This window comes from Cinclus cinclus, chromosome 2 (assembly GCF_963662255.1).
Source record: "Cinclus cinclus chromosome 2, bCinCin1.1, whole genome shotgun sequence".
Classification (NCBI taxonomy): Eukaryota; Metazoa; Chordata; class Aves; order Passeriformes; family Cinclidae; genus Cinclus; species Cinclus cinclus.
The window spans coordinates 88338683-88361700 of NC_085047.1; the positions used below are offsets into that span (position 1 = coordinate 88338683).

At 41.7% G+C, this 23018-nt stretch overlaps 1 protein-coding gene across 6 annotated transcripts in view; it reads left to right on the top strand.

Annotated features, from left to right (window-relative positions):
• LOC134041323 (interleukin-1 receptor type 2-like) overlaps nucleotides 1-23018 on the top strand; it is a 31308-nt gene that overhangs the window by 2871 nt on the left and 5419 nt on the right. For 4 of the 6 annotated variants that reach the window (XM_062487921.1, XM_062487918.1, XM_062487922.1 and 1 more), the window contains 6 exons: nucleotides 15528-15655; nucleotides 15753-16011; nucleotides 18113-18287; nucleotides 19397-19571; nucleotides 21008-21073; nucleotides 21736-21871. In XM_062487921.1, coding sequence (XP_062343905.1) covers nucleotides 15528-15655; nucleotides 15753-16011; nucleotides 18113-18287; nucleotides 19397-19571; nucleotides 21008-21073; nucleotides 21736-21871 — 939 coding nt within the window. Of the gene's footprint in view, nucleotides 1-13949; nucleotides 13994-15527; nucleotides 15656-15752; nucleotides 16012-18112; nucleotides 18288-19396; nucleotides 19572-21007; nucleotides 21074-21735; nucleotides 22292-23018 lie in introns of those variants that run through there. The other 2 variants (XM_062487924.1, XM_062487923.1) reach the window with 2 other exon arrangements.

Here is a 23018-nt window from a genome sequence, read left to right on the forward strand (position 1 = left end):
TGGACCTGGGTCCTCCTAGAAGAGCCTTGTCAAGAGCTTTCTCAGCTTTACTTTCAAACAAAACAAAGACACAATAAAACTCTCCTCCCAGTCACTTGTGTCCTAACCTCCACCTAATGCTGAAGTGTAATCCCAAACCTCAGGGCAGGTTTCCTGCCCTGATGATCCCACCATGGTGTAGCCTATACAGAGTAGTTGGCAATGCCTGACTGGTGGGCACTTACAAAAGCTCTGTCCTAAGAACTGCCTCTCTAGGTTTCATTAAGTGCTAGACCTACCCCCAAACCTTCTGGAAAATTCATGTGGAAATTTTCTTGGTGTTTCGGTAATGAAATTAGCTGAAAGATAAGAAGAGAGCACATACTGGCATAGAATGTTAAAATGGAAAATATGTAATTATAGACTCACAGTTGTAATGACTCTAATGGATATCAGAGACAAATATAAAAGGAGAATAAATTATTTCAGGGCATAAAGAATCAGTTATGGGTAATTAAGCTGCAATTATCATTACTGTGCTGCTATGATTGGTTTTCTTAAACTAATTTTTCTAAAATGGAAAAATGCAAGTTAAGCATGAATTCATCTATTATTTGCCATTCAGATAAAAACATTTTTCTAGTGCTTTTCAAAATGTGCCAGATCTCAGTTTTACACTAGGAAGAACACCAGGGATTTTTATGAAGTGATTTATTTCATGTCACACAGCTGTTCAGTGGCATCATTTAAACTCATTTGGGGGCTTTTAAATAGCAGTTTTTTGGGGGCCTTTTAAATAGCAGTTAATTTAAGCATCACTGATGGCGTGGTGAGCATAACTCCTAATGCCACAGCATTTGGGCAAAAGGAGCAGATCCCTGGTGTTCCTGTGGCACATGCACATGTGTCTACGAGTCAAACAGGGCTCTATTCAACTGCCATTGATCACACTGTCACAGAGGATGTCTCACAATTTGGGTTCTTAACTGAAATCAGTCCAATATATTGTTCCCCTGCCATCAGTTTGCAGCAGAGATTTACTGCTGCAGTGAACCAAATGAAGCTGTCACCCTCTGTGCCCCACTTTTGTAAATAGAACCAACCCTTTCAGCTTCAGTTTTGTTTCTAGTCATGAAGACCATGGTGTTCTCATTCCTGTAAACTGAAATGGCTTAAACTTATATCTTCTCCCTATTTCTTTGTGGTAACAGCTCTGGGGGAAAGAAAACATGATTTCCTGGTATCTGCAAGATGCTTGCATGATGAGGCCAAATATACAAGAGTTCTCTGGAGGAAGGAGTAGATATGCCAGCGGAGCTGTGGTTGGATACTGCCCACGGCTGTGCCCCACAGCTGGAGGTCACAGGGTCTGGGTAGGCTGGTAAGGCTCTGCACCTGGTGCTGCATCTTGGGGCTGGCCAAGCTGGGTGCCACCAGCTGTGGGAAACTCCCATCAGCAGATCCCACAGCTGGGTGACCCCTGTTGTTTAGGATCTTCTCACACCTGGCTGCATCTGCAGCAGGAGATGCAGCTTTCTTCTCTTGCCAACAATGCCTCAAGGCCCTGCAAGACTCATTAACTTCTCAGAAGTCTGAGAGGCCTCCATTTTTGTGGCTGCTGTAAATTCTGTCTTACTTGAAGAAGTGTTTCTGTTGATGTTTCTGCTTCCTTCTGCTTTTATCAGGTTTTTTTTTTCCTTGCTTTCTGTTCTTCCTTCTTTCCTTCCTTCCTTAACTGTCAATCATACTTCTGTTCCTGCCAAAAAGCAGTGGTTTTTTTGCAAAGTAATGGGTTGAAGCAACACATTCTTTTGGGAGATTATTTTAGTGGATGCAGCTACTGCTGCTTCTAGAGAAGACACAACTGTGTGGTACTGGGATTGTATTTCTGCAGTGCAGTGTGTAACTGTGCTCATATCCTGGTGCAAACTCTGCCAGGGTGGGCAGACACTCCAGCTTTCAATCAAACAGCTTCAGGCTTCAAGCAAAAGAGTATTTTCAAGAAGCTGAAAAGTATTTTCTTCTTCTCTGTGGAAGTTTTGATACTCTGTAGATTTAGTAACAGTCTGCAAGATCTGCAGTGAGATTGGAGGGAACCTGCAAGAGACTGGGGACCAAATAATGGAAATATCCCATTTGATTTTATGTGGATTGCTGAGTTTTACATTGTGGCCAAATCCAGGTCTGAGACATATTAGCTGGAGGCTGAATCTTTGCATGCAGCATTGTCTTGGCAATTGTCTTGCAAATTGCAGAAAACATAAATGCTGCAGAAACAGGAGGACTTCTCCTAGCAAACTGCAGCTGGGACATTTGCTCAGCATCAGAAGTTTAGATGTAATGATTAGAGCCACGGTTTAAGGGTGGACTTGGCAGTGTTAGGTTTATTGTAGGACTCAATTTCAATGACCTTAAGGGTCTGCGTCTGCCTAAATTATTCTATGATTCTAAGAGGATTTGAGCAGGCAAAATCTAAACCTTGTTTCTAAATTTGCCACCTGTCTGTAAAATGTGTATCAGCAAATGCAATACTTTCACTTTCACAACAACTTAGTTTCAAGTTGACTGTGGTAACTCTGAGGCTTGACTAAGGAATTTTGTAATAGCCACCTTCACTACTTTGGGAAAGTGTTGTCTATGCTGATATTTCTCACACACCAAATGCAGAGAAATTCCTTTTAGATTTGAAATATGATGCTATTAAGCAAGCTCAATTTCTAAGTTCTAGGAAACACCATTCTTACGAAGATGTGGCCATCAAATTCTTGTGAGGATATGGCCATCAGAAAAGTGCATCCAGTTTCTTTCCTATAAGATCTGGGATGAGTTTATATCTCTCAGTGCTTGCTGGCACAAGATAGCTTCTTGTGGGAGTTTTGTGCAATGACAGTGGACTGGGAAATACTTAAAAATCTGAAGTTTGCAGAGGCAGTGGCAGTAAACATTTTTTTGAAAGCTGTTGTGGTCAGAGATAAAAAAAACTAAAGTGTGTCCTTTTTGGGTGAGTAACATTGATGCTATGCATGTAAATACTTCTAATTGTGAGGCCCAAAATCTACTTCTTGCAATATCTTGACAACATTTCACTTTTCCCCCCCTTGTTTGGATGAGCATGTGAAGTAAACCTTCTTCAATCCATAATCTAGAGAGGTTCATATCTCAGCTGAAGAAGTCTTCATTGCTATTTTATAGTAAGAGGTTGTGATTCTCACCTTGGAAAGTTTTAACGATGACTGTATCCATTCTCAGATTAATTACATTTTAACATGTAAGCCTACTATAAAAAGGCCTCCAGAAAACCCAAAATTTCATCCATCCACAGTTAAAAAGCAGTTTGATTAAGTCTAGCACTTGGTACTTCTGCTGTGGTTTTCCTAAAGTAGGGAGACTTTTCCTGGAAGGACTTTCTATGTCACTGCTATACTGCTGCTTTGATGAGGATTTCAGGCAAACTCTAGTAATGGATAGAAGGTAACAGTCCTTTTGCAGTAGAAATATGGCACATTTTTAATTTACATTCTCAGTTGATTGGAGGAGCTACATGTTTTTAAGATGTGTTGTGGGAGGAAGTTTCAAGAGACAAAGCTGGTAACCATGAAAATTCATTCGTGGCACCTTGATATTTTTCCCTTCATATTTGTCTGAGACTGGTGGAACAACACTGCCTGCAGAAGCTGGTAGAGAACAGCCTCTAAAAGAGACATTGAGTAAGACTGGAGACATCCTTCTAACTTCTCCTTTAGATTCCTCTTTCTCTCTCTTCCAAAAAACCCCAAAACCCAAACACCAAAACCTCCAAAGGTTTTGTCTAAGTGCTTTCAGTTCGATGTGTTAGGAATACATTTCAATGTCTTCATGTGTTAAGAGATGAAACTTCTCACTTCACCACATGTACAAGTTTCAGCCTACTTCATCTGAGTATGATGTGAGTGGCAGATCCATCCATCTTGGAAAGGCACTGTGTCCAGTTCTACTCAGGAGAGGAGGCCATCTCAGAATGTTTTGACTTAATGTGCTGCTCACAGCCTACTACAGGCACCCAAACACTGGCAAGCCCTTTGTGCATTCAGCAGAATGCATCAGTAGTTGGATTTCTTCAAGGTTTGAAATGGTTTGTAGTCCGTTTTGCTGTCATTTACCAAAAGAGTCCCTTTGAGGTATAATGATCTTATGTTTTGTTCTCTTCTAAGTCTATGATCTCCAGATCTAGGAACTGGCAGGTCTGCTATTTCTTGAGTACTGAAGAACTGTGAGTGCATAATTTCACAAGTTAATCTTGAAATAGTTCAAGTGTAAATGTCAGTAGTTTTTCCCATAGATACATTGCACTTTTTATATTGCTTTGCTTATTACAGTTTTATATTGCTTTTTTACTGCAAGAGAAATTATATTAAGCTTACTTATGATCTTTAAAAGGTACTGGCAGGGAAATAAGCATGCTGTGTAAACAGACCCTGCTTAGAGACCTAGAGCCTACCTCATTGAGAGAATATGTCTGAATTCTTCAAGAACTGGACTTGGGCAAACAGGTCTGGCCATATTTGACTGAGTTACCCCCACTGTCACCTTTGGCTTGTGCAGTGCTGGAATGTGTAGCTGTCCTGAGGTGACTACAGTAGTACTGGGACAGGGGCAGATTTTTTCAGTGCCCAGATCTGAGGCTGTTTATGCCAAATGTCTCCATTTGGATCTTCTAAGTTAACCTTGTTGCATAAGGTTGTGTGAGTAAATAGATAGATGAATGGACTTGTTTTCCCTCTCAAGTCTGCGATGGTGTGTTGGGACTTAAACTGATGGGCTGAAACGCATTTATTTTACCACTGTTGGAAATTAATTTTAAGAACTGATGCATTTGAGGCATATATAAAGTACACATCCTTGAAGTGAACAGCATGTGATATATGAAAGAAGAGGAGGGTTCAAGCAGCGAAAAAAGGTAAAGTTAGCAATAAAAGTGTCATTGGGCAAAGACAGATGGATACCAGCTGTCTTTTTGGTGGATACTAAGATATACTGTATGAAGTGAGAAAGAAGAATGTACTTTAACTGAACACTGCTAACCCTGTAGAATAAAAAGATGAAAACTAGATATATTTTTTCTAACAAATAGGGCCATATTCTGTGTAAAGTATGGGGTTTTTTTGATGTTCAAATGGGAAGATATTTCAAGCTGCTTTAGTCTCTAATGCTGCTGTTAAACCTCTGGATTAATGATAAAATTAATATTTATTATGCATCACAGATGGAGAAGAGAGCTATTATTTTTGGAGCCAGGAAAGAAAAAACAGTTTGGAAGCATGCCACGATGTGGAACAAATTCCTTGTCATAGTTATTAGGAGAAAATTATGCAGGTAATGTTAGTTGCAATAGATGTCCTGCAAATGTCATAATTAGTAATTTGATTCCCAAACTCCTATATCCTAGGGACTGCAGAAAAGAAATTGCAAATATGCATCAGCAGGCCACATTATACTTTAAGACATGAGTGATTATAATGGCCATTTTGCTTGGTTTCTTCTAGGAAGGATTTCCAGGAGTGAATTCTGAATGCTCTTGAGTGCTCTCCTCTTATATCTCATTCCACAGCATTACTGACTTGCTCCAGTTGAAAACTGGATCATTTCAGCTAGGGTGAGGTTTTAGTAGTCAACCAACCAGCAACCATATGAAATTTGTAAAGAGGAAGCAAGTTGAAGCCTCTTGATATGTGGCAATTCTTCCGGAACAGGGCAGGTGACACGCAATCTTGGACAACCCCCAGGGACAGCAGATCAATGAATACTTGCAAGGAGATGTTGCCTAAGTAACCACAGTCACAGGGTTGTGTTTCACAAGTGTGTTTTCTTATTACTTGGGTAGCAATGGGATGCTCTTGGTACTGAACTCATGGCTACTTCTCTCACCTAGAAAACCTGAGACCTTACATCTTCATAAGCCAGAGTACCAAGCGTGAGGTTTGGTGTGGGCTGAACTGGGGCTGCAAGGGCTGAACTGTTCACACAGTTGTGAACATCTACATGTCCAGCTCCACACTTGTGCTGGAGCAGGTGAAGGCTGTGTGAGGAGTGCAAGTACAGAACGTTTTGTTCTGCAATCAGTGTCCATAGATTCCGCTTCACTATCTCCTGCATGAGCACAGATTGCCGAGAAGTGCTGTGCGTTCTCGTCAGCTGCCAAGCGTTGCTCCCACAAGTCTTCAGGAAACTCATGCGTGCTCCACACAGTGCCCTACACAGCACAGGACGTCCTGGGCCCACTGGTATTATTGCTGCAACTCCAGTGTTCCTGCAAACAGGTCCTGCAAATCCTGACTGTTGAATGTCCTATGACAGATTATAGGGTTTTAAGAAGACCTGGAAGTGCTTTCCATTACTTTGTTTATTAGGGAAATTTTTCCATATACAATGTATTGCTTTTTCTCCTGATGTCCAAAACATCCTGAACACCTTTTGTTCTTGTCTTACAAAGCCTTTTGCTGGCAGAAGAGTTAGTTATTTCCTGGGTTAGCTGCAGCATGTACATAGGTGTATCTATGAATGCATTTTCAGGGCAGAGAAATAGAGATCCCTGTGATCCTTGCTGAACGCTGCTGAGAAACATCTTTATATCACAGGAGCTGCTGGCTGCAGTGTGGACAGCCTTCATGGATGAACCAGGTTTGTGGCTGAGAGGCTTCTCTACCGTGGTGCAAACGTGGAGAGAGAATGATGCACTAAAACGCTTCATGAGATCAACAGTCTCTCCTGCATTTGTACCACACTGCGCCTTGTCTGTCTCCTGCGTCCTGGCCTATTTCCTCATGACCTACCTTTTATTGTGGTTGTATCAGTAGGTAATTTACCTCTGTACAAAATCCCCACTGAAATATGTGTTCTGATTATAGCAGCCTGGGCATGACTGATAAGGGCATGGGGAGGACACAGATCTGCAGAGAGGTGAAGATTGTGGATTAGAGCAGTTTAAGAGATGGACAAGAACATGTATCAGAGGCACATCAGAAGTTGCCTCAGGGTGTAGATAAATTTGCATCCAGTTGGTGCAGGTGAACTTGCTCATATCTAGAAAGGTTTGTTTCTGAAAGGGGCAGGATAATGCACATAAATACTACAGGGTTTGCAAACTCTGCATTTTGTTCATTGAACATGGAACAGCTCAACCCAAAGCCACATGACCTTATCCATGGCAGATCCTAAATGAGGCATGAGGTGTGTTGAAAGCCTCTTCAATTCATTATTCCTCCTGTGCACCAGCTTCTGATGAAAAGCCCTCTTACATAAACATCGTATTTGGCACATTAACAGAATCCTTTCCTCAAGGTGGTATTTCTTCATCTTCTCAGGAAGTACAACCTTAAGGCAGAGCTCTGCCAGGCACTTTTCTTCATTACAGCATTACAAGGTTTTGAAAGGTCAACTAAGAGTGTTAGAATGAGTGTTAAAACTGCTGGTTGCATATATTGTTAAGAAAGCAATGAGAATATCCCTTTGGCAGATTGCAGTGCCAGAAAGTTTCAGACCTTTCCCCTGTCCCACAAAGCATTCAGAAATGAGTGATTTTATGAGGGTATACTAGAAAAATGATAGTCTTCTTTTATAGTAGTTCTTTGGAAAAATGAAGAAGCAAATTTATCCTAAGACAAAGAGAAAATGGTCTGAGCAAGGTCTGGAAGGTGCCATTCTGATGATTCTGTGAATATTGAGCTGCAGGGGCCCTGCCAGATACTTTCAGCCCCTAATAGACATGGTATCATCAGCAAACTGATTAATGGATTTTGATGTAAAATGACTCAGCAATGCTGCTACTGAAATTTTTAGTTATGCCCTATTATATAAAGTAAATATTTTTTAGTATAGCCCTTGGGCTTTCCCTACACATGTAAACATCACTAAAATGCTATTAGCTGTGTTAATAAAAAGTAAACTTTTTTCTGGCTGGAGTTTTGTTGTAAAATAGCTTTGAATTATCACAAACATTTATCAGTTTACATGGAGGAGTGTTGACCAGATTACTGTGGTGTTCCTATAGAGCACAGCCAGCACCCTGTAGCTGTTCCACTTTGCATGGGGGAAATGGAAAAACAGATTGCAGAGCAGGAACAGAAATCCTGCAGGGCTTTCTTGTCTACCTTTCTTTCTTGTCTACCCTTCTTTTGGGGACTTTTTCAATTTGAATACAATCCTTTCCTCTCAGCACATGGCAGCCTCTAAATTTCTCTATGTATGGATACATATATGTCTCTAATATAGTTTTTCTTTCTCTTTGTCTCAATCTATTTATGGAGAGAGTTGCCAAGAACTATGTGCCTTCTTACTGTTATCTTCAGTATTTCACTTTGATATTTAAAAGTCCAGTAAAAGGTCCTGTGGCTTCTGCATGAGACATGTAATTTCAAGCCTCTCATCTCAGGCTAGTATCATAAACACATCATGAAACAGGCAGCAGCTCTGAACCACTGAGTGCCATGTCCTTGCTGTGCAGAGCTGCCATTAACAACTTCAAGGGAACCAGCAATGGTTAAGGTTCCAAACACTGCTGCCATATCATTATGATATGAAAGGGTTAAATTTAGTTTCCCCTTTTCTTGTGTGTCTTTTGTTCCCATAGCTACTGTATCAAGCCAAGAGCTATATCCATAATTCATATACCTTGCTGAAACCCTTCTACCTGGGAAGTCTATTCACAAAACTTGTGCATTAATCAAAATAGAAACTTGTAAAGGTCCTGGGATCTTTCAGTTTTCTGCAGAGACAAGGGGAATGGCTCAGCACTTATGAACTGGCATTAAAGTAAATGCAGGGCTCTACTGGTCCCCAGTGAAATAAAGGTCTCTGAGATAATAGGTCTTGGAAGTTACAGCCAGAAGGACCAGCAGGGATCTGAGTTTTATTGAGAAGGAAGGTCTCAATCCAGGAATGTTTTGAAGGAAAACCCACCCACCAGTTTCTTGCAAACTTTAATGAAAGTTACCCAAATTTTCCTGCAAACGGTAAAGCCTTCTAATTAACTAAGTCTGAATGAAAACTCTTCCAGCTTGTAATTAAGGAAAATTTGCATAGTAAAGCAATACTGTTATTAAAATCTCTCTTTTCTTTTCAAGATATGACTGATAGCAAAGATGTAAACAAATAATATTCAATATTGTATTTATTGTGTAAAATCCTCCCATAGTCCTTAAAAACAGTTGCTGTAATTATGAGTTCCCTTTCAGCCTGGTACAGATCATTATATACTGGAGAAGGGCATAAGTAAGTGCATTTGAGGGCTGAAATCCTCCCAAGATCAGTTCTGCTAGTCCACGTGTATTTGTACTCTTGTTACGTGGTCAGCTGTTATAACAGAACACTCCAAGCTTGGCTGATGGTAACTGTTTTTATTAAAACAAATGTGTTCATTAACCTGAATAATGATACAAAATCTGACTTTCTTCAGTTCTTCACAGTGTTTGTCCACCAACTGAACAGATAAAAGATGAAAAGATTGACTGGGCCTATCTGCTCTTTATTGCAATTGTGGTCTTGCAACATCACTTGCGTGCTTTGGTATTTCTTTTTTAGAACAATAGTGTTGCTGGGATTGGTTCTATTTCTTCTGAACTGATCTGATTTCTCCTAATTCCTGCTGTCAAATACACAGGTTCTTCCCCTGCCTCTTCATTTAGAAGCAGTATATGTTGCATCTAATTATTTGCTATTCATTTATTTGTAACCCCCTCTTCCATTATATCACAGATCCAGAGCAAGTCTTGCTCAACTTTTTCTTAAGCAATTCTTGCTGCCAGTCAGAATTTCTGGTCATTGTGACACTACAGAGAGGACAAGCACAAAGAGAGAATGCCAAGTACAACTGCAACTTTGCTGTCTGTTTCTATACCATCTGCATGTGTTTCATGTATTTTCATGTGTTTCTCTCATTTGCTGTCTCCGAACCCAGTCCCCTCCAAATCCTGTGGTAATGAATTACACATTAATGTAGTGGAGTAGAGAACAAATACCTTGGGTAGTTGTATCTGCTGCACATATTTCACATGACTGTTTCTTAAAACAAGTGTGTGAAATATACCTGTGTGTCAGAAGGACAGCATATCTAAGACAAATGGGAGTTTTACTGTCTGCATTATATAAATTACTTCATCTTCTTGGTGAGAAAAATACTTGATTCAGGAACATGTAATAAAAAAGTAATGTTTAACATTACCTTCCCAGTTTACCTACAATAATGTATGATCCGTACCAGCTCAATTTTTCCTTTATCACAGACCATATGTTTGTCGCTGTTTTTTGTAGCTATGAAGTTACTTTTTACCTACTAAATTTAAGTTCAGCTAACAAAAAGGCAATTATAAACAGAAATCTCTGTCATCTGCTTTTGTCTTTGCCTCTGAAATCCCTGTTTGCTGGGTTGGCTGCTTAAGTCAAGCATCATAACTGGTTTAGAAATTTTCTTTTGTCCCTGTTGTTCTGGCTCATGTAACTCTATATGATAACTGGACACAGTTCCTCTTCTGTCTGCTGTTCCTGTGGGCTTGTTGTCATGACTGCTGTGTTTTTAAATCTCTCAACACTTCTCACATGAAAGACCACCGAGCACATTAAGTTTTTTCATATATATATAAAAAAAGACTGATCATGACTGCAAGCAAACACTATGATTTTGGAACTGGTGGAAAAGAAAAAGCTAGTCAGTAGTCTTAGGTTTGCTTTTTTTCTCTAGCATGTCCCTAGTGCCCCTACTGACTCACTGCCTGTGGTCTGAGAAGATGCCAGAGCTGTAGGAAATGTCTGCTTGCTGTTCTCCTCAGCACTGCTGGCTCCCAGCTAGCCCTACCTCCCAGCCCTGCTATGGCAAGTGACTGTGTGGGTGCTGCAGCCTTGCCTGGAGCCCTGCACTGAGGCATGGTAGCACTCTAGGCTTGCTCCATCTGAGTAGGGAGGATGGATGGTAGCTTGGGAAAGAAGCAGGAACCTCAGTGTGGTTGCAGCAAGTTGGGGGTTGGTCTCTTCTCCCAGGTAACAAGTGACAGTATGAGAGGAAATTACCTCAAGTTGTAGCAGGGAAGGTTTAGATTAGATAATAGGAGAAAATTTCTTCACTGAAAGGATGGATAGGCTTTGGAATATGCTTCCTAGGGAAGTGGTGGAATCACTATCCCTGGAAGTGTTTAAAAGGCATGTGGATATGACACTTGGGGATTTGGTTTAGTGATGAGCATGGTGGTGCTGTATTAATGGTTGGTAATCTTAGAGGTTTTTTCCAAACTCAGTGGTTCTGTGGATGGCCCAGATTAGAAAGATATAGGGGCAGCAATGTTGGGACCCTGCTACAGTCCTCTCAGCATGCCTTCTCCATCCACAGTGTCCCTGGAGCCCTAGGCTTTTTTACTCTCTAATCCCTAAGCCTAACCATATAGTTGATCAAAATTCAGTATATCTACGCACCATTTTATCTATAAGAGAAGGAAGAGCAGTAAGAGGTTTTTTTTTACTTCTTTCTTTTTCATTGGAGAGATACACTAAGATGCATTGATGTTTAGACTGTCACTATTTAGATTGTCTTCTTCAGTTCAATTTATAGGGAGACTAATATCACTTTACTGCTTTCAACAAACTCAGCTTTGCAACAATACTCCATCACTACTTTTCCACATAGCATCATATATCAAGTAGGCTGTGCCCAGGGATGGTTTTTACAGTACATAAAATCCAGAAAACGCCACTTTTTCAGAAATAATTTCTTTATTTCACCAGTCTATGGCTGTGTGCCTGTGCACAGGAACTCTGGGCCTCTCTGCGTGTTACTTTGTTCCTTGTACCCTGTTGATTTCTATGCTGATGATCTCCTCCTCCCTGACCCTTCCAGCTCTTGAGATATAATTATTTTTCAAGTCTGCCTGCTTTCTGTTGCAGAGAAAGGGTCTTTGGAAATCCCAGGAACCTGTAGTGGTGAGACAATCTGTAACCCAGACATGGCTGCTCTGGCCAAACTAGCATTCCTTTATGACAAAGTAGATCGTTTGGCACATCACCTTCTGTTTCTCCTGCTTAGCCATATACACTTGAGGTATGTCAGCACTTATTCCTCTGGCTAAGCATGCAAATTCCTGTATTCTTAGAGTCTGTTGTGCATTGTGCTAATCCCTCTGTTTAGTCTTTCTCTTTCTGTCCCAGTTATTTGGTGTTTCTCAGAGCTGGAGAGTTCCTTTCCTTTTCTGTGCTCCTCAAGACCCCAGCTTGGAACTGTGCACAAGGGTATTATAAATTATTAAAACCAGGTTTGCTCATATCAATAAGCCCAAAAAGTGTGTTGGTGCAATAGTTGTGGTTCACTTTGCATCTGCTTGCCAGTCAGCTTTCAACATTCAATATTTCCTAATGTCTTGTCACCTTATTCTTATGTGAACCAGAGAAATTTTCTTCAGTTTTTAATTGAATTAAGTTCTCTTAGCCAAACTGGATAACAGAATAAATAACAAAGACCAAAGGATTGCAGTTCTTGGATGCCAAACATTATCAGCCGCAGAGCCACTATAACAGGGTAAATTCCTCCAGGAGAGACAGGAGGAGCTGCTGGGAGCTGGGAGCTGCTATAAGAAGCTGGCACATTAACTACCCTGTGTAGAAATGGTGTAATCCCTATTCCATTATGCCTGAATTTCCATTTCCCCTTCAACTGACTAGGGATAATGAACAGACACAGCTTGCTTGTGGAGACCTTTTAAAATTCTCAGTTGCAAGGAACTTCCAGAACACTAGATATTTCTTGATATTTTGATTATTTTATTGGCATATCCAAGGACATCAAAATCCACCCAACTGTGGCAAGGCACTGCATGTAGCCCTGGTGTGGGACATATCTATCTAGTGAGATGAGCAACGAGTGAGACATATGGGGAATAGTCTGGTCTTCAAGTTAGGAATTTCACAGCTACGCTCCAGCACCTTGAACTGTATAAATGAATCATCAGCAGAGCGAAACCACAGAATGACACCAGCTTCCCTAAGAGAGTCTCTCTATATATTTAGCTGCTAGACTTGCATATTTCTGTTTATAAATACTCAGTGATATCTAACCGCAAAATGACGTGGCCTTCTCAGCAGACATCTACTAAAAAAGAGTAAAATTCTTGTCCTGTTTTTTCTTCCTGAGTTATTCTAAGACAGACTTTTGCACCTCCAGATAAACAATTGAAAATTGAGGTCCTCATACTGCTGCATGTGATCAAGATATTTTCTGGATAAAATGACAGCCAGGGCAGAACTCTTCTGAAGAAAGCTGTTGAAAAGCGTTGATCCTTGTTAGATGTATCTGAGGATATTAGTTTATCTGGGAACGGCAGTCCCTCACTTTATTGACCTCTTCTAAAAGTCTCAAATTGCCACAATTCATAATCCTTTTCTTACTCTTCCTCATGAACTTGGAAACCATGATTTGCTTCTAGCTGTTACTTCTTTATACATCATTGCAAGAGAGCCTTAATGCAGGCTGTCACACTAAATGGATGCTATGAGAAGAAAGGGGAATCAGCACATTTGTGATTCACCAGCGATCTGGGAAATCACAGAAGATTTATGTTGTCCTTGAAGAGCTAACTAAACCACAAAATGTGAAGATTGCAATTATTTAGCTGCTGACTACGCTGCAGTGCACCTTTTGTTACCCATGAAAATTTTTTACTTGAGGTAGTGTGTGAAATAGTCATGTGAGAACATGAGTGTATGCAGGCGACCATTCGTCAGAAAAGAGGAAAATTAGTCATATATTTAGCAGTCATTTCCCCTTTTTTTGGAAATCCAAACACATATTTTCTCTCTGTCTATGCCTCTGTTTCTCTTATCCTCACTCTACGGAAGGAAAGAAAGTTAGGTTGTTTGGTTTGACACAAATCTGATTGGGCAATGACAGACAAATTTCCGCTCTGTGTTGAGCGCAACCCTATATAAGGTCCTCACTAGGAATTTTCAGTCTGATACCTTCTTTTTGTGAGACGATTATGTCAGAAAGACTACAGAAACACAGGTAAGTGAATCTGATTGAAATTCAGGAAAGAAAACCTTCCCTAAACCCTCAAATGATGTGGGGCTTATGGAGATTTTTAGTTACTAAACCAAAGGGACAAGAAAGCCATGAACAGAATAACCAAGCATTTTGTCAGGCAAAGGATCTGAAGAGAGATAAACTCACCTGTTACAGAGTATCCATGTGAACCATGGGGCTTGTTAATGCCTCTAGCACCTGGTTCAGATGCAGCTGAGAGAGGCTAGAGCTCCATACCAATTCCCTGGAAACCCATGCAGACCTAAGAGTAGGGGAGATAACCCATGGTTGTGAAACAGTATTATTGAGCAAGAGGTTGGTTTTGTGGTGTTGTAGAGATGACAGCAATCTGGAAATAGTTTATTGTATTCAAACTATCAGATGTCAGTAAGTATAGTTACTAGAAGATGGAGAAATTTGGATTAAAACCATGATGGAAGTATGAGCATGACAGGATAAAAAAAGATGCCCAAAGGTGTATACCTATTAACATGGCTTTGTTATATTGATAGAAATACTTTTCCTTTTGGTTTTGATTTGAAATAGTTGTACAGTCATTTAATATTCACCATCACTTTAAGGTAATGTTAAATTAATGCAATTTCCATTTCTGTATATAAAATGGAAATAGTGTAATGTATCATGTAGATATGTGTGCTGTATTTCTCATAAATTCCTTACATAGAGCATAAACTAGTGCCTCTATCCAGCATGTTTTATATATTTTTGCCCATGGCACACTGAGGTAAAGCATAATCAATCAGCTGAGTAGCAGGAGCTGAAGCCTCGTGGCAGAGCAGAAGCATTCAGTGATGTATACAGATGCTGCCATATGTATATACATATATGGCAGGCCCATACAAATGACACTTGATGAATGACTGGCAGAGGAGAATTTTGTTTTCCTTTAGTAGTCACCCTGTCTGATTTTCAGGAGAGGTTTTTCAGGGTTTTCCTTATCGTTTTTTTTAGAACAGATGGTAAGTGTCCATGCTGAAAACTTATTTTTGCACTGCCAGCAAGATAGGTGTACATGTCATGGGAGTAAATGGTTTTTGTCCCAACAGAAACATTTGTTGGAGACAAGAAATCTTGGCTCTACTTGTAGCATGAATTTTTAACACTAGCTGGCCTACTTTGCTCCTGTGTTCACCCAGGCTACTACACTACAGTTCACTCGAAGTAGCTGACCTGTGCCTCAGTCACATCTTATTGCAAAATAAGCAGAGCTAAATTTTTTCACCCATAGCTGTTGGTTGGAAAAGCCGTGGGGACGGCAGCATCTTGTGGTATGCTGTTTTGATTTTCTGGACTGAAAGGGAAGGGCCAGAAATGATATGTGTGTGCCAAGCTAGCTGTTCTGGTTCCACAGTTCAGTCCCCATAAACTAGAGACACCTTTCTGCTCACTGAAGATGGACCAAAACTCTGTAGAGTGAGATAAATAGCAGTTAATTCTTTAGATAATGTTGAGTATTTTGATTATATAACCTGTCTTGTATTAAACTTCCTTGTAGATTTCAAAACACTTTCCTTCGACCCTCTCCTGATTGTCTGTGGAAAAAAATGCATGGGCTCTTCTTAGTCCTGGTGACATGCACAGTAGGTGTCTCTGCTTTCAGACTCCAGCAAGTCAAAAACACAGGTAAATGTATATTTGTCTCTTTCCCTTCTCTTTCCCCTATCATTTTTTTAATGTTCCTGTCTTACAGTAATGTAAAAAATATCTCTGATTTATATAGAAAACTGCCAAGATCACACAGTGTTTTTCAAACACTACTATGAACTCCATGGAGAACCTGTGGTTCTGAAATGCCCTTCCCCCAGATACAAACATTTGGATTTCTCTGCCTTGACCCCTAATATCACATGGTATAAAAATGGTTCAAACAACATGGTAACAGGAAGAGATGAAGATTCAAGAATCTGGGCAAAAGGAAATGCTCTCTGGTTTTTACCAGTGATGCTAGAAGACTCAGGAGTATATATCTGCACAAAAAGGTGGGTATTTAAAAGAAAATCTAGTTCACTAACAAAATTACTAAGTCTAAATGCATTACCTAGATTTTAAACTCCAGTTATATTTAGAGTATTCCTGGATAAGATAATTCCCTTGCTGACCTTATTAGAGAGAAAAAATATGTGAAGTCAAGAACTTTGGAGTGCATAGTGTGTCTCCTATCCTTACCAGTACTGAAATCTGGATGAATTGTGACACAGGGTTGTCACTTTGGCGACAGTCTCACAGGAGAATAGTGTATAGTTTTTTCTAGTTACCTCTGAGCCAGTCAGTGCTATGGCAAGTGGGGCATGCTGCAGGCAGCAGGTTTGCTGAGCACAAATATCTTTGTTGCACCTCAGAATGCCTTATGAAGCATATATAAGGCATTGTGGCTCTGCAGTGGCTTTCCTCTTCCCTATTCCATATCCCTGTCTTCACTTTTCTTTGGAGTCACGTTTTAAACCAGATTTTGATCAACTTGGTGTTGTTGGAAGACTGTTCACGAGACCCAGTGTGTGTTTACTAGACTGGTACCAGACTTGTGATATTGCAGTTAGTTGAAACTTTAGCCATGGCTCTTTTCAGCCCTATTGGTAAATTTTTTTCTGAGTGTTTTCAATCTAACAGCGCACTGTACCATGTCAAAAGAGGTTCCAGGGTCTGGATTTATTGAGGACTGTGAAAGGCAAAAAGTCCCACCACTCTTAGAGCCTGAACTTTTGAAGATTTTCCAGGTCCCTGTCCCCTGCCATCTCCTGCAGGCAGCCAGCCTCTCAGTATAGTTCTGGCACCTAGCTCTGGGGTTTATGCTGCAGAACATATCTCTACATCCCCGAAGCTGCTTGTGGAGAGCATGGTCTCCTTGTTTGCAAGGCACATCTTGTGAGGGATGCGTGTCAGCAGTAGAAGAGATGGACAAGTTGAGAAATCATGCTCAGCATGTCAGGTTGGCCTTTCGCAAGTCTCAGCAGCAATTTCAGTTGTGGAGCAGAAGAGAAGACGTTAACAGCAAAGCCCAAATGGCAAAAGGTTGCAAATACTGTTCTAGAGCAGAGTATTGCCTGAGATGTTCAACAGTGCTTTTTAATCCCCTTTTTGGACAATTCTGCCTCACTTTGTCAATATATAACACTATGGCAGCGTACTAAGAGATATAGTAAAATGCTGTGAAATTTGCTTGAAAAAGATATGCAAGAGCCAAGTAGGTAACTTCATTGCTAACTTTATTGCAGGATTAATAAAGTGCAAGCAAATTGCATTTCCTTTGCAAATTATCCCACAGGGAAGCCAGCAGATCTTTTTATCAACTCAGTAAAATGAAGGTAGCAGCGAACTATCACAGATCTCTGGTTCTGTGGAGCAAATATTTTGGATTTGGGTGTCTGGCCTGTATGTGACAGATGGCCACAGTGCCCTGGGAGTAGTGTCAGGCTGTCTGCTTGCAGCTGCTCTCCTGGAGGTGGCAGCCCACATTCCCTGGCTTTGCTGGCCCCTTCAAAGATCATGTGCTGCCCTGAGTAGAGGCATCTCTGAAACAGGCCTTCCAGAGGTTGCAAAGGATGGAATTTAAGCATCTATCTCTTCCAGTGTGGTCTTCCTTGGGGCCAGAAAGAAAAGTTGAATATTGCAAACCTTTCAGAGCCAGAATGCCTTCTTTGCTACACAAAATTATATGTACTCACAGAAATGTCTATGGCTGTGCAATAGTAACTGCAGGTGTATTGTAATACATGCTTTAAGCTTTTTATTTAATCATTAGGGTTTTATTCATTAGTCAAGACCTCTTCCAAGGAAATGGGGCAGGATTCACGACACACCTGCTACTGTTCAGGTTAATATGTTCCCCCTCCTCACAAAATTAAAATTGTGCTGTAGCCTAAAGGTGCACAGGAAACTTGTGTACTGAAGGTCTAAAGCAGATATACCAACAACATGTTTAGATTATGCCAAAGGAAGAGTGATTTTCCAGCATCCCTCCTAGTATGATCTCAGTCTTGGCCTCTGTTAAGGAGGGAAATGGAGTCAGGAGGAAACCAAGGGTGTCATTTGAGTTCCCCTCGATCACTCTTCTGGGCTCATCCCTCCCTGTTCTGTTGGCAGGAACTCCTCCTTCTGTGCCGAGGTCTCCATCCACCTCACAGTTGTGGAGAAAACAGTTGCTCAGGAGATTGCCTATCCCCAGGTCCTTTTCACTTTCACCTCTGGAAAGATTGTTTGTCCTGACCTGTGGGATTTTACACCAAATAGGACAAGCCTGGAGCTCAAGTGGTACAAGGTAGAACATTTACTTCCTCTTTGTGCATAGCCTCATCCCAAGCTGGCACATAAATCTCCAGTTTATGTTTATCCTGAACATCATGTTCAGGTGGGGTAGTTTTCATTAATCAACTGGAATACAGCATTTGGAAATACTGGATGAATTACATAATGCTTGGAGTGTTCTCTTGCTTAAATGGCCAGTTTGCTGCTTTTCAAGTAGGCAAGATTGATTTTGACTCTAGCATCAAATACAACATCCTTGGCTGTTCAATTTCACAATGGAGAGCAGGGGATTCTTCCATTTGCATAATACCTTGGTTTAGCTTTTATTTACACTCCCACTAGGATCACATGCTCTGCCTTGTGAAGCTGTAGCCTTACTATAGGATGCAATATGCAAGCTGGCTTGCAGTGCCTAGGTTATGATCTGTACCATATCAGCAAAATGTTGCTGCACAGGACTCCCTTCAGAAGTGGGAACATAACCCACTTTATCTAAGCAAAAGGCTGCCCCCCTCAATATGGTTCTTGTTACAAATGCAAGAAAGAGTTATCATAACTTCACGAGGAAGGAACATAATTTCTCCTAGCAGGTCTCCAGACTGTGTATGAACGGAACCTTAGGGATACAGAGCAGGAATTTCTAATAGTTTACAGGGTAAGTAACAGTTACGTGAAATCCTGCATGATTACATGTATTTGTCTTCAAGGACAATTATTAGAATATTACTCCTTAAGCCTTAGAATAATATTACTCTTTTGAGGTCATGTATGGAAAATGATAACATAGTGGAAACCTCCATGGGTACTAAAATCATATGTGATTGCTCTTAAGATGGCTCAAGGAAGAGCCTATTATATGTTTTCCATCTTAAAATGTGCTATGCACACACATTATAGATAGATTAAAATAGTAGTTCTTCACACTTCATATAGCACCATAAGGTATTTTAGGGATGGATACACATTAAAAGAACTTGTGCTTTGGTGGGAAAGCAGAACTTCTCAGATTTCCCAGGGATAAGTGAACTAATAACAGAGAGACAGAGATAATTTGTCTGAGCGTTACACAGGGTGTAACCATAGCTATCTGAGTCATAACACCAGTTTCTGTCCTTTCTCCAGGATGCTCTGCCTTTGGAAGATGACAATGAAAGATTCATCATTCTGAAAGGTTCAGCATCTCTGATCATGACATCTGTGCTACCAACAGATGCGGGGTATTACACCTGCAAGATGTCATTTCCATTTGAAGGTGTGGCGTATGAAATCACCAGGACAATTCAACTGGAAACTGTTGGTAAATATAGTATCAGTTGATCAGAGGGATGGAGCACTTCTCGTACAAGGAAAGGCTGAGAGAATTGGATTTATTCAGCTGAAAAAGAGAAGGCTTTGGCGTGACTGAATTGTGGCCTACCAATACCTGAAGGGGGCTTACAAGAAAAACGGAGAGGGGCTTCTTAGGGAGCATGATGTGACAGGACAAGGGTGAATGGCTTCAAACTGAAAGAGGGCAGGTTGAGATTAGCTGTTAGGAGGAAGTTTTTATTGTGAGAGTAGTGGGGCACTGGCAGAAATTGCCCAGAGAAGTTGTGGATGCCCCCTCTGGAAGTGTTCAAGGCTAGGTTGGATGGGGATTTGAGCAACCTGGTCTAGTAGAAAGTGTCCCTGCCCATGGCAGAAGGGTTGGATCTAGTGGTCCTAGGAACCTTTTGGGAAAGGTTTTAGGAACCTTCAAGGTTCCTTCCAACCTAAACCTGTGGCTCTATGATTCAATGATGGAAATATTAAAACATTACAGCATGTAAGAAAATCTCTTCTTTGCTAAAGAAACTCTTCAGAGGAGCTCATGCTCAACCTTTCAGCTATGCCAAGGGAGTGCTTGTCCTGTCCCTGATGGGGCTCCCACAGCACCCCTGGCAGGGCGGGGGTCTGTCCTGCAAGTAGCTGTGTTTGTTAAGTGGAATAATTGATGTCTCGAGGGCAGGAGGGGCTGTCACTGCATGGGGCTTCAGGGGAGCTCGGAGGTTGGACATTTGGCAGTGGCCCAGGGCAGAGACAGGCCGCTGTGCCACAGAGCGGGGACAGGCTGCTGTGCCACAGGGTAGGGACAGGCTGCTGTGCCACAGAGCGGGGACAGGCCGCTGTGCCACAGGGCAGGGACAGGCTGCTGTGCCACAGAGCGGGGACAGGCCGCTGTGCTGCTGTGCCACAGGGTAGGGACAGGCCGCTGTGCCACAGAGCGGGGACAGGCTGCTGTGCCACAGGGTAGGGACAGGCTGCTGTGCTGCTGTGCCACAGGGCAGGGACAGGCTGCTGTGCCACAGGGTAGGGACAGGCTGCTGTGCTGCTGTGCCACAGGGTAGGGACAGGCTGCTGTGCTGCTGTGCCACAGGGCAGGGACAGGCCGCTGTGCTGCTGTGCCACAGAGCGGGGAGAGCGGCGGCGGGCCCGGGGCGCTGCTGCGCAGGGCGGCCGGCAGGGGGCGGCCGTGCCGCACATTCCTCACTCCGTCCCTGAGGCTCGGGCGGGAGCGGGATCCCGCCCGTCCCCGCAGCCGCGGGGCTCCGGCTTGGAACCGCAGCATCTCTGCTTGCCAGAAGGTTTAGCAATCAAATCCTTTCCTGGGAGACGACATGTGTTAGGTGAAGTGGCATGTTTCTGGTTCTGGGGCCATGCCCACATTTTATCTTGCCTTAGCACTGACTCTGTTCTCTTTTTTTTTTTGCCAAGAACAAGAGAAGAGAATTACACCGATAATTGTGTATCCAGCCCAAAAGACAACATCGGCTGCTCTTGGTAAGGCCCAGCTAGTCGGAGAAAAACTAGAGCAGGTCTTCTAATGGTATAATTTGTTGGCATAAATTGTTGTAGATTTTTAATCTCAGTTATATTACTTGAGGGTCAGTGCTGGAGCATTCTTTGCTTTTTAATGTCTACGACCAGGTGCTGTCTTCTGGGTGTATAGATATACTTCCATAGAATACAGGTACACATCAGTCTGGAGTCTCCTTATCCCTGAGTTAAAGTACTTACAACAATTAAAACGTTTCAGAAATTTTACAGAATCATTTTATCCCTGGAAGTCCCACTTTCAGCTGAATGTCCTCACCCATATCACTTCTGAGTGAAGCTGTGCTGCTGGTTTGATGCATTTGCTCCGGAGGGGTAAATCACACATTCCCCTTTGGGCGGCAGTAGGTCAGAAAGTGTGTTTAGTGCAAGAGTTGCTACATGTTGCAAAAGGGAAATGATTTGTTTAGCAGCAGGACGGACTGCCACGCTCAAGGGTCTTGCTGCCAAGGAGATCAAAAGCGATCTGGAGATTGACTTCAGTTTTGAAAGCAGTGGTACTTGAGGTGCGTGGGATCTCCCACTGGAGTTGTTGGTTTCCACCAAAAGGGAGAGTAGTTCTTCATATGTGTCCAAATTACTTTTCAGTCTTTCTCTTTTTTTGACAGGCTCCAAGATGACTCTCCCCTGCAAAGTGTTTGTTGGGTTGAGCAGCCACTTTCAAACTGATGTGGAATGGCTGGCAAATGACACCAGTGTCGACATGGTTTATAAACAAAACAGAGTTACAGAAGGGGAACGACAGTAAGTTTGGTTGAATGTGCTTCCTTGTGCTTATTGTTCTAAACTGCAGTACTACAGGGGCTCTCGGTGCAGGTGAATGACAGGTAATGAAATGGGAAATAGACAGATCTGAAGTGAAGGTGAGAGCTGAGAAAAAAAAAAAAAAGGCAGGCAAGCAAAAAAACCAACCAACCAACCAACCAACCAACCAACCAACCAACCAACCAAAAATACAACAACAACAACAACAACCAAAACAAAAACAAAACAAAACCCCCAAAAAAACCCCATTCAGTGAAATAAATTCTTTATCTCTGTTTTTATTACATGGTATTTTGCAAATGAGGCAACTTTGAGACAAACTTTAAGCACATTTTCGTGAACAACTGATCTGTTGTAGGGGCTGACTGTAGTGGAAAGCAAGGAGACTTGAACCTTCCCAGTGCCTCTCTTATCTGTCTCCTTACCCCACAACAGCAAAGTGGCAAAATTCTCTCCCTGACATTCAAGAGGTTCTCGAATACACTAAGACAACAGAAAATTATCTAGTGGTTTGATGGTTTTTGTTTTGTTTTCTAAATAACATTGTTTTTCCCCCCTAAGCTTGTTCTTTTCCATGTTAGTGAGTGAAACTGACTCACACAGGCACCCGCTGAGTGCTAGAAGAGGTTAGCACTGAAGGGAATGCTGGTGGGAGGGAAAAACAGGATGTTCCACATCCTTTTGCCGTGATTCATTGTGTCTCCTAGTCTTGAGGAGCCTTCTTTCAGCTGCTACATAGCTGCACACCTCAAGGCTTTTCCCGCTAGGAAAGGGAAAGATACCTGCTTTCTGTACCTGTGAAGTGTTACCTGAGTAACTCACTACATTCAGGCATACCTCTGGTGCTTTTGTAAATTTGAGCTAAATTTTCTGACTGAAATCTCTTCACTGAGGACCAAGTTAGCTTGTTTTGTTTCTTGTTTCATGAAGCTCAGAGTGTCCAAAAAGATCATTACCCTTGCCTGGTAGCTCTGCCTGTACTGGTGGACAGAGCCTAGAAGGTTCCTTGTCTCTGGGATGCCATTTCCTCATCTGTTACTTGTTAAACTAGTCACACACCTTCCCAAAGGGTTTCTACCAATTGATTAGGGTTTAGCATGGACTAGAGGCTGTTTCCAACACATTT